Source organism: Aethalodelphis obliquidens, unplaced genomic scaffold, assembly GCF_003676395.1.
Source record: "Aethalodelphis obliquidens isolate GAN/ISIS:26980383/991018 unplaced genomic scaffold, ASM367639v1 scaffold9, whole genome shotgun sequence".
Classification (NCBI taxonomy): Eukaryota; Metazoa; Chordata; class Mammalia; order Artiodactyla; family Delphinidae; genus Aethalodelphis; species Aethalodelphis obliquidens.
The window spans coordinates 5,235,643-5,247,979 of NW_020837953.1; the positions used below are offsets into that span (position 1 = coordinate 5,235,643).

Below are 12,337 nucleotides of genomic sequence, written 5' to 3' on the forward strand. Positions count from 1 at the left end.
GAGAGAGAGAGAGAGAGAGAGAGAGAGAGAGAGAGAGAGAGAGAGAGGGGAGGAAAGAGGGAAGAGCATGCACGCAAGCTCCCAGACACCTGCTTCATATTTCCTGTTCAACTTTTCTCCCTTCCTAAATCTTCAGAGGGCGGTGTGAGTAAACTAATCTATAGTGTGAGTCAACTGTAAGCACAGTGAGAAAACGTCACCCAACAGTCATTCCTTCAGCAGGCAAAATCAGAAGTCACTAGCATGGAGGTTGTCTGTATACATGAAATTAAGACCTTTAAGATGATCAAGAGAAGATGGTGGCTCTTTATTTGGAAATGGCTCTATTAGATGTCCTCCCACGCTCTATGTCCTCCCCCTCCAACCTCCTCTGAAGACGGAAAATGACAAACGCACTTACAAAAGTAAATTAAATCTCGTGAGAGAAAGGAGGAAACTGGGAAGAGCACAGAGCAGGAGTCAAGCCTAATCCTACCTATGTAGTAGACCACCAACTCACCGTATAATCCCAGGTGTGTCCCTTCCTCTGCCCAAAGGGTTGCGCTGCTATTACTACCCCCATTTTCGTATACTGAATTTGAGCTGAATTTAGAAAGTGGAACACAGTCTCCCAAGGGGAGTCAAAAATACAAGAGCATCATCTCGTCTCTTATGAATAGCTTTTATTTACTATGTGTCAGGCACTGTGATGGACACTTTACATATGGCACCCCTCATCCTTCTGCCACTTGCAAGTTATTTCTATGATGAGACTGCACTGATGATACCGAGTTTCCCAAAGTATTTTTCTAGATGATAAAAGAGCAGAGTCTGAATTTGAACACAGACCTGTCTAGTTCCAAAGATTGCTCTTTTTTCCACCCTATGGTGTTAAGTTCAACAGCCAAGTTACGAGGAGCTGTGGAAGCAATGTGGAGTCAGGGAGGAGTTAGCTCTACGTGTCAGCCACAGGGGGAATGTTGATGGAGAAGGTGGGCGTTACTGTTGGAAGAAAGCAGTTGACAAGTATACGGGGGATGCACTTGGGGGAAGCAAGAACACGTGAGCGAAGTCGGGGTGGTGGGGAGTATAAAGTTACAGGAAAACTGTAAATTATCCTGTTTGGTTTAAGTGTGATTATGTTGACCTATGGCTGGAGATCATAATTCTGCCCTCTTTAAGATCATAATTCCACAACTTTTGCCAGTGTTCTTGAATGTCATGCAAAGGGGTTTATTTGCATAGGCAGCAGAGAGCCACCCAAAGTTTATATCAAGGGATTTATCAGTAATTGTTGGTACTGTCTCTTTTACAAGCGTTCTTTGTATGTTGTGAAGAAATTAAACATACCCAAAGTGTTTCAGAGAGCACACAATTGTTTTCACTCTGCCTCACATAGACAATAGCATTACTGGCTGGTATGACTCAATAGATAAGCGATGGCATTACATCAGCACCTACAGCCTCTTAGCAGGCACAGTGAAGTCAGCTAATCATGCTGCTTTCTTCCTCGAATAACAAGACATTACGGTTTTCTTTTATGCTCTAGGAAGTGTTAAGAAACTTCAAGGAACTTCGAGCCAAATTTCAAAAGCTTGATGCGCCATCTCTTCCAGGACCTGTTAAATTCCCAGAAGGTGTTTCTCAAAAGGGTGACACTGGAAGCAGACAGTCCACAAAGACTTTGGCCAGTGGGAAATACCCCTCTTCCAACCACAATGAGCCCCTACCAAACTGTGCCAGTGGTGACTCCCAGACTCTTAAACCCCAGAAAGTGAAGTTGGCTCAGAAGAGTGACACTCAGAAATGTTCTAATTCCCTGGAACCTCCTGAGAGTTCTTCTGGTTCTTCAGTAAATTCACAGAAGGCTTCTCTGCTGTTAGATGTGAATCAGTCAAATGCTGAGATAACCAATAAGAAGAAAGTAATGGTGAACAACAGCTTCAGAAAGAAGCTCTGGAACTGGGAGGTTTTATCTCAGAAAAGTAAGATGTCATCAGTCTTTATCCCTGGCAGTTGTGGAAGCAGGGCCTTCCATCTGGAAGAGCGGAAAAGCATGGGGCTTACTCCAGAGGAGCCCAGGAAAAAGATGGAAAGAAAAGGAGGCCAGACCCTTCCTTCCCAGAGGCGCTTGATGGCCCAAAGAAGATTGTGTGCCACCTCTGAAGATCCCACTGTTCGACTTTCTCAACATAGCAGCAGGAGCCCAGCAAACCCCAGTCCTGAGAAGAGCCCGGCAGGGAGCACCTGCCACCCTGTCTATGATGGTGAGCTCACCAGCCAGGCCCCAGGTGAGAAATCGAATCCCCACAGGCCTGGGGGGAAGGGCACTGTGTTTCTAATTTAGAGCTTGCTGGCTTGGGATGGTCACATACGTGAGCTGGGCAATGTTTGCTTCAAACTCCAGCACAGGTATTCTATTCCCATTTGCTAGGTTATAATTTCAGGTTTGGGTAAAGTGATTAATCTCCTGGAATTATATGGAGACACAGTTGGGGAAAACTTGCATTTGAATCTTAGCTCTGCTTCTTACAAGATGCATGAAATTGGACAATCTGCTTAACTTCATAAAGCCTGGTCTGCTCTCCTATCAATCGATCCATCACCAATCTTCCTTGTCTTGGTAAATAGTGCAACCATGTCTTGGTTGCTCAGGCCAAAAATCTAGGAGTCATGCTCTATTCCTGTCTCCTCCTCATTCTTTGTGACTAATCCATCAGCAAGCTCTTGGTTCTATCATCAAACTATGTTCTGAATCCCTCTACTTGCTCCCATTTCTGCCTTCTGCCCATGTCTACACCACCATGGACCATCTCTTGCCTGGACCTGCTTCCACACTCTTGCCCTCTTATATTGTACTTTCCTCCTTGCAGGCACAGTGATCCTCTAAAGCATAAATCCAATCATGTCACTCCCCAGCTCATTTCAACCACAGCCATATTACAGTGGCTCATATGATTTGCTCTTTGACTACCTCTCTTACCCTCTCCTCTCTCACCACATTGGCCTTCTTGCTATTCCTTAGATACACCAAGCTATTTCTACCCCAGGACCTCTGCACCTGCAGATCCCTCTTCTGGAACATGTTTCCCCTAGGACTTTGATGTCTCACTCCCTCACTTCATCAACGTCTCAACTCAATGTCACCTGCTGTGAGTGGACCTTGTAGATCGCTCTATCTAAAATAGCCACCCCACCGCCAGCATTCTTTATCTTCCTACATTGCTTTGGTTTTCTTCGTATCACTTATCCCTATCTGGTATATTATTATGTATTTGTTTGTTTATCTGAGTAAAATATAAGTTAAATGAGGATAAAAACTGTCTTCTTTACCACTGTATCCCCAGAACCTAGAAGAACAAGGCCAGTTCAGTGGGTCCTCAAGAAAGTATTTTTTGAATGATTGAATGCATGGATGAATGGATAGATGGATCTCCTGCTTATAATCTTATATGGTTTCTCTTTGCACTCAGAATAGCATCTAAACTACTTACTGACTTCATAGCTCTGCTTCTTTTGGTCCCTGCTTATGTCTCTGACTTACCTCCTGCTCTCTTCCCTGGTTCACTAGCCCACAGATAGCACCCTGGATTTCTTGCTGTTCCTTAAACAGACTTTGTTATGACTCAGGACCTTTGCAATTGCTGTTCCCTCTTCCTAGACAACTCTTTTCTTTGATCTTTGCATAATTGCCTTTAGATCTAAGTTCAAATGATACTTTCCCAGATAAGCCTTCTCTAGCCAGAGATCTCCATCTAAAGACCACTACCTCACCACCAAGAGTTCACATTCTTTCATATCATCATTATTTCCTTTATAGAACTAATAGATTGCTATGATTTTCTTTTTTGGGTTTTTTTAATTGAAGTATAGTTGATTTACAATGTTGTATTAGTTTCAGGTGTACAGCAGAATGATTCCGTTATACATATATATGTGTTTCTATTCTTTTTTAGATTCTTTTCCCTTATAGGTTATTACAAAATATTGAGTAGAGTTCCCTGTGCAACACAGTAGGTCCTTGTTGGTTATCTATTTTATGTATAGTGGTGTGTGTATATGAATCCCAAACTCCTAATTTGTCCCCCTGCTTCCCACCGCCCGTCTGTAGTTTTCTTATCTGTTTATTTGTTTGTATGTTTATCATCAGCCTCCTCCTATTAGAATGAAAATTCCTGAGGGCAGAACTCTATATGTTCTTGCTCTTAACTCTAGCCGCAGCCCCTAGAACAATGCTTGGAATATAGTAAATAGTTATTGATGAAGGGATGGAAATGAAGAGAGGATGAATGGGAGGAAGGAGAGACGGGAGGAAACAAAGGGCTAGATAACCTACCTGATGGAGCTGTTGGGAGGATGAAGTGAGAAAACCTATGTAAACTGCTTAGCACAGTGCCTGGTAAAAATTAGGAGCTCAGTTAGTAAGTGATCATTCACTTTCACTGTCTTCTACCTAAGTTGATAAAGACTAAAATCTCTGACATTGCGGCTTATAGTTCAAGCCTTAGAAGAATGCAACTCTGGCCCTGACTATGTAACCCCTGCTGGTAGGGCTAGAAAGAAGCCCCACTCCCGCCTGCAAAAGATAGCAGGGCTTTGAGGAGGTTGCAACCGAGGTACTTGTGAAACACTAGCCAACTTCTCTAGTTTTGCCATGTAGTCAACCACTGTATTATGTAAACCGAAAAATCAAGGTTTGAATAATGAATAATATAAGAATAATATTATTCTTGAATAATATTGAGAATATTAAAGAATCTTGAATAATATAAGATTTGGGGCTATTTTCAGTGTAAGAGGCAGATACAATGTTTATATATAATGTTGAAATTTCTGTTGGTTGGCTTATCAGTGCAGAAAGACAAAATAGGGACTGTCCTGGAAAATTCTAGGACACAAAATCCACAGGTGCCCAGGTACCACAAAGCCAGCCTTGAAGCCTGTTCTAGGCATTGAGCCCCAGAAATCATTGACGAATTGTTACTCCTCTTCATGGCTCCCGTGTTAGTTGCCCGTCATCAGTGCTTGAAGAATCCTTTCAGGGAATAATCATTGTCCATTTCCCCTGATGCAGGCCCTGTGCTTGGTGCTGGGGGGAGGTCACTGGGGCCTAGTCCCTGCCCTCGAGGAGCCTACATTCAGTGGGAAGATAGACCAGCTCTTTTAATATGCCACCACACTGATGGAGAAGTGGTAACAATGTGCTAGGGGATACAGAACAAAGAGTGGTTGATTCTGAGTTTGTTTTCTGGTAGAAATCAAGAAAGACCTCCTAGAGGAGGTGTCATTGGAGCAGGGCCTTGAAGAATGAGTCAGAGTTCGCCAAGGGAGAAGTGAGGGAACAGCATTCCAGAACCAGGAGGAATGGCATGAACAAAATCTTGGATATATGAGAGCTATTTAAGGCTTTTAAAGTTAAATCTGGAATGCTGTTCCAGATATATATATATATATATGGCTCATTTTGCTGTACAAACACAACTTTGTAAATCAACTGTACTTCAATTTAAAAAGTAAATTAAAAAAAATAGAAACTATAAAAAAAATCAAATCTGGAAAACGGAGAAGCCAGTGGTTGTGAGTGAAAGATGTTAGGGCTTAAGGTTGGGGAAGGAGGGTGGTAAATTGTGATAAGAAAAGAAATGTAGATTGAGGCTGTGTGGTGTTTAAATGCCAGAGTATGGAGTGAGTGGACGGCAGCTGAGGAAACTGGGCTTCATCCTCTGGGCAGCTGGATGGTGGCAAGATCGGGTTTGAACAGGGAACCCTATCTAAAAAAAAAAAAAAAAAGAGTGACTATATGTGTATGTATAACTGTTTCACTTTGCTGTACACTTGAAACTAACACAACATCGATTGTAAATCAACTATACTTCAAGAAAAATTATTTATTTATTTTCTTTATTTTGGGGGCTGTATCAGGTCTTCGTTGCAGCGTGAGGGCTTCTCCCTCGTTGCGGCGTGTGGGCTTCTGTCTAGTCGTGGTGTGCAGGGTTTTTCTCTCTCTAGTTGTGGCGCGTGGGCTCTGTAGTTGGCGGCACGCTGGTTGTCTCATTGGGGCGCGCAAGCTCAGTAGTTGTGACGCATGGGCCTAGCTGCCATGCAGCGTGTGGGATCTTCGTTCCCCGACCAGGGATTGAACCTGCGTCCCCTGCATTGTAAGGCGGACTCTTCACCACTGGACCACCAGGGATGTCCCTTCAATAAAAATTTAAAAAACAAAAACAAAGAAAGGTCAGGTTTGCATTTTGATCAGGGCACTCTGTCTGCTGGGTGGAGAATAGATGGTAGGGGAGTGAGGCTGAGGCCAGCCATGAAATGGAAATATTAACCTACATTTTGGACTGTTTATGCTCAGAGGACCAGCCAGATGTCAGTCATCCACAACTTCCCAACACCAAGCCACTGCCTTCCGTCAAGTCCCTGGGTCCTCCTCCCGCAAAGCCACCGAGGCCCCCGGTCGTGAACCTCCAGGCCTTCCAGACGCAGGCAGCTGCCCTTCCCAAGACCCACAGGGAAGGTAAGGAAATGCGCAGGGCCCCGTGCACAGCCAGCCAACAGAAGTCACGGCTCCCGTGGCCGGACCCCCGTCACCTCCCGCTCTGCAGCATCGTCTCCCAGGGGACAGTGCCGGACTGCTTTTCTGTGGGGCTCGACATCCATCACTGCTTATTCTCACGTAGAGGCTGTGGCAGCTCGCCTGTGAAATGACACATCTGTGGGAATTGGCCCCTTATCGCTGCTGGGCCAGCCTGCTTCCCCTGAGAGCACTGCATTTGATCACTGGGAATCTGTCCAAGAGGAAGAAAACAAAAAGTAGCTGAAGAGGGAGGCAGGGAGTCTTTGTTTTCCTACAAAGCCCATGTTGTCAACACAACCAAGTGCCGTAGGAGAGGGGGAGGGAGTGAAGAGAGGAAAGTCAGTGTGAACTTGACCTGGGATCGTGCTGGGAGTTCCTTGGGCCTCTGTGATCTGCCTTCAGGAATGAACTGAAGGGCCCCTACCCCTGCCCCCATTAGTCCTTTCCAGGACCTGCAGCATCCTTGGCAGTCATCCTTCTGTGCTCTTGTGTGTTTTCCTCTACTGTGTAAAGGGAAACACCTTCTCACCCCGCGTTTCCCCCACTGCAGCTTGATCCTGTTGACACTGTAAACACCTTTGCTTAATTTGCTCTAGTGAAACACAAGGTGAACATACACTTTGGGGTGATGCGTAGTGCTGTGCTAGCATTTGTCTTACTGTGGCCATGAGTGCCTGTGGATGGTACACTAAAAGAGCTAATTCTTCGTTCATTTATTCTTAGTTTGTTGTCTGTTCATTAGACTGCTTTGGGCAAACTTTGGGTGAAATTTCTTTAACTCAGTGATTCTCAAACTTCAGCATGCATCAGAGTTAGCTAGAGGGCTTGTTAAAACACAGCTTACTGGGCCCAACCCCAGAGTTCTGATTCAGTTGGTCTTGGTTTGGGACCTGAGAATTTACCTTTTTAACAAGTTCACGGCGAGATGCTGATGTTGCTGGTCCAGGGACCACACTTTGAGAACCACTGCTATAAGTCATCTGAAGTTTTATCCTAAAAGAAAATCCTATAGCGAGAAATCGAGCTCTGCTAAGTATACTTTGATAATATGGCCACCTCCATATCAAAGAAGGCTCAGTATGACTTTTATAAGCATTAAATAATTCAGGCCTCAAACCATCTCTCTGAAAAAGAAGAAGGTTGTCAGAGAACAGAGAACATAGGACTAAGATTTCGGGAATAAAATGGGCTTTGTCGATCCCAGCTCCCCCCTCGCTAGCTGTGTAAGTCTGGGCATGGTACTCACTGAGGCTCATTGTCGTTATCTGTAAAATGGGGATGATAATAACCCTCGATGATTGTGAGGAGAAGTGAGATGAGGCCTGGGGAGACTTTGAACTGTGCTCGGCACACCAGTACATGCTCAATAAAGGCACTGTTATCATTCACTCAAGCACACACTGAGCAGCTATACTCGCTTTGCCAGACTCCGTGATAGAAACAAGAGATTAAGAGGTAAACCCCACAGGGGCTTACCTGGAGGTAAGCCCCTCCAGGGCTCCAGGGGGTCAAAGTCTAATACAGGAGATTGCACTCATAAAGAAGCACCGTAAAGTGTAGGTGAACACTGCATGCAGGACCACGGTCCCTGGGTGCCAGGGGGAGGGGCGGCTTGGGGCACAGGTGAGCTGCCCCTCTACATTTTGTCTCTGGGTCGGGGGAGGAGGTGGCGGGGTGTGGTCATTGCACAAACAATTCACTTAAACAGGCTGCCACTGAAACCCCTCTTTTTCACCCTGCCTCTTGCTCTTGCAGCAGCTGGGGAGGAAGGCGACATGCCTCCAGAGAGGTGAGTACCCGTTTTTCAATTGTGTAGGAGCGTAGCCCATCAAGGAGGCTGCTTAGCCTGCCCAAAAGCAGGCAATAAGCACACGCCAGGTGTCTGTATTTCTCAGAAGAGTTGCAGGAAGAGCAGATTTATAAGCACCAAACTGCAACTTTAGATTAAATGAGAGATTAAATAAACTGCATTTAAAAACCAGGCTGGCGTTAAGTTGCAAAGACGGTCATCTGAGGTCCTTTTACTTATGATACAGTTGGGTTCAGTAAATTGAAACATCAGCCTCTGTAGTAATAAATCAGATTAGAGGCCAGAGTGCTGTGGGCAGCCAGTGTGATGTTAGGAATCGGTAATGGGACAAAGGACCTTCTGGTTTTGGTGCACTCATTGTAAGATTTTGGCCATGAAGTGTCAGTCCATTAATCACTCAGCCACAGACTATCTGTTGAGCCCTCTGATGTGTCATGCATCAAGCTGGCTACTGTATACAGATGTTCTCACTTCCTCTTCTCAAGAACGCTGTGAAGTTGCTGCCCCTGTCCTCATTTTCCAGCTAAAGACAGTTGGCCTCAGAAAGTTTGTCACTTGCAGAGGCAAGATTCCAACCCAGGTGTGCCCAAACTATCTTTTTAACTGAGATATAATTGATATATAACACTGTATAAGTTTGAGGTGCACAGTGTATTGGTTCAAGACACTTATATATTACAATATTATTACTACGGTAGTATTAGCTAACGCCTTTATCACTTTGCATAATTATTTCTTTTTTGTGCTGCAAATAGTTAAAAATCTAGTCTCTCAGCAGCTTTGAGTTTATAATATAGCATTATTTTTTACTGTAATCCCTATGTCGTGCATTGAATCTCCAGAACTTATTTATCTACAGGTTGCAAGTTTGTACTCTTAAACAACATCTCCAATTTCTCCATCCCCCAGCCCTTGGTAACCACCATTCTATTTTCTGCTTTTACAAGTTCTGTTGTTTTTTTTAAGATTCCACATATAAGTGATATCATGCAGTATTTGTCTTTCTCTGTCTGACTTATCTTACTTAGCATAATGCCTTCAGGGTTCATCCATGTCTTTGCAGATGGCAAGATGGCCTTCTTTTTCAAGGTTGAATAATATTCCATATATAAATGTGTGCATATATATATATCTCACATTTATAATATTACATTCATATATCTATAACATTATCTATCACATTTACACATTTATATATATAATATATGGATTTTATATATATATATATATGTATATATCTCATATCTTCTCTACCCATTCATCTGTGGACACTTAGGCGTCCATCCATATCTTGGCTATTGTGACTAATACCGCAATGAACGTGGGAGCGCAGGTATTTCTTTGAGATCCTATTTTTGTTTCCTTCAGGTGTATACCAAGGTATAGGATTTCTGGATCATATGGCAGTTCAATTTTTAAGTTTTCAAGGAAGTACCATACTGTTTTCCATAGTGGCTGTACTAACTGGTATGCCCAAACTATTTTGACTATACAAACTCCTTCACAAAGATGCTCCTGTTCTCTAGAAGGTCAGTCTTAGAAGGAGAACTAAACATAAAAATAAATAATCATACTACTTATTCATTCATTAAATGTTTATAATAGTAGAATGTGTTACATTTTGTAACAGAGAAAGGTATAAGTTTCAGAGGTTGCAAAAATGCAGAGGGATCATTTTTCCTTGGGAGAGTCAGGCAAGTCTTTATAGAAAACATATGAGTTGTCTATTGCTACAGTAATACTGCATAATACCAACAGAACATCAACAGTATACAAAGTGACTGTGGGTTCGGCTGATCTGGGCTGGGCTCAGCTGGTGTGGCTCACATGTTGAAGACTATCTAGACAGTTTTGCTGATACTGAGTCAGAGTGGAAGGGCATTGAAGCTTTACATGGCAGTGGGCAGGGATCCATGAAGGGGTGAAGAATAGGGGCATTAACTCAATCAACCTAACAGTGAAGAGGAAACATTTGAAATAAGTATTGAGGATAAACATCTGTTGGAAAACGTGGGAAGGTACACTGTAGGCAGAGGCAGGAAGTGTGGAGTAACAAGTCTTCTTTTGGAAACTAGAACTACTTGAGTTAGAGTATAGAAAGTATAGTAAGGAATGGAAAGAAATGGGAGGGAGACAGGAACCAAATCATGGAGGATTTGTACACTAAGGACTTGATACGATGCTCTTGTTCAACAAGGAACAGACTGAATGATGCTAGAAAAGATTCATGTGCTCTAGGAACTCCTGGTTCAAGTTGTCTGTTTGAAAGAGTTCAAGGATGTCATGAGGTAGGTCAGTGGAACCGCCTTCTATGTGCATTTATATGAAAGAGGGAAGAAAATTTAGAAGGCTTGGGAGATGATTTGCACTATTTACTCAATGAACATGGGCCTCAGTATCACAGTTTGAGGGGACAATGTAATTCTGCTGTGCTCTGAGTCAGTCTTAATTCCCTCTTGCCTCAAATACTGTGAGCACCTCAGTATGATTATGAGTGTGATTCAGCACACTCATAAGCTAGTGTTCAGCTAGATATGCATTTTCCCTACAGCTTGGCTCTAAACTAAGCTGACTCCTTCTCTGGCACTTTAATCATCCATTTCAACATGGGGGGCAAACTTGCTGTGATAGGCAAGTATTGGGAAACTGTAGTCAGCCTCTAACGTGACACCTTCTTCCTAAGGGATTTACAAGGACAGTTTCACTATTCTGTCCTTTCACACTGACTTTAGAACCTAGCCTCATCTAAAATGAGACTCACTCTACTTCGGTTATGATATGGGCCATATTGCTATAAGAGTGAAAGACAAGAGATGAAGAGGCACCAGAATACTTAGGCGTGGCTTCATAGAAGGAAAAACACCTTGAGATGTATCCTGTGTGATAGGTCAGGATTAGGTAGGCTTACTTATTTGTTCCCTTTTGTGTGACTGTAAGATAGGTGAGGGCAGGGTTTTGTCCCCAGAAATAACCACATTCTTGACTGGTAGTTGGTAGATGGATGGATGGATGGACAGATGGATGGACTAAAGGACAGAGCAATGGATGGTCAGTATAGAGCTAGAACATGATTGAAAGCAAGGTGGTAGTAATAAAAAAGAGGATATAAAGAGACAAAAGAAGTATGCTGATGTGGAAAAGTAAGAGATGACATTAGATCCTGAAATACATTAAGTGCCATGCTAAGGATTTTGAATTTTATCTTGTCAATGATAAGAAATTAGCTTGAACAAGTAAATGCCATGATGCTAGGCAGCCTTAGATACAACTTCTGTGGAAACTGGCGCTTGTTTGGGAGGAACATCTTCCATGTTCATGGTATTAATTTTCAATAAAGATATTAAATTAGAAATAGAATATGTCAGATCTTATTACTGGAAGGAGACATGGCAATTATCTAATGCAGCCAGGCCATTACAGCATAATGTTAACAAAAATCTGGGCTTTTCATCTAAGCCTTACCATTTAACACCTAGGTAGTACTGGACAAATGCCTTAACCTCTGCAAACCTCAGTTTCTACTTATGTAAAATGGGATATTGATAGATCCTAACTCATGCAATTGTGGTGTTGGTTAAATGAAGTAATGATTGTAAAGTGTTTAGCACATTACCTAGCATCTAGAGAGTGCTCAATACCATTTACTTGGCTGTTATACAACCTCCCACCAAAGGCAAGAATTCATGCTCAGAAGCTTAGTCTCTTCAAAAATCCTTTGATGGGGAGCTCATTGCCTGGAGAGTCCAGTGTTTTTCTTTGTTGGGCCAGATTTTATCCACTGAACATATATTTATTGAGCATCTACTATATGCCAAGCCCTCTTATATACATTGAGAATACAGCAGTGTATAAAATATCTTACATGTACCCACACACACATTTGTTCGTTTGTTTATTCAAAAGTCCTTCAAGTTGGGCTAGAAAAAGAAATGACTTTCTTACTCTAGATTCCCAACCATCCCTCCAAG

The 12,337-nt window shown here is 42.9% G+C and overlaps 1 protein-coding gene across 2 annotated transcripts in view; it reads left to right on the top strand.

Annotated features, from left to right (window-relative positions):
• FYB2 (FYN binding protein 2) overlaps positions 1-12,337 on the top strand; it is a 133,646-nt gene that overhangs the window by 44,411 nt on the left and 76,898 nt on the right. For both annotated transcript variants that reach the window (XM_027108393.1, XM_027108394.1), the window contains exons 2-4: positions 1,529-2,270; positions 6,338-6,499; positions 8,315-8,348. In XM_027108393.1, the coding sequence (XP_026964194.1) occupies positions 1,529-2,270; positions 6,338-6,499; positions 8,315-8,348 (938 nt within the window). The remainder of the gene's footprint in view (positions 1-1,528; positions 2,271-6,337; positions 6,500-8,314; positions 8,349-12,337) is intronic.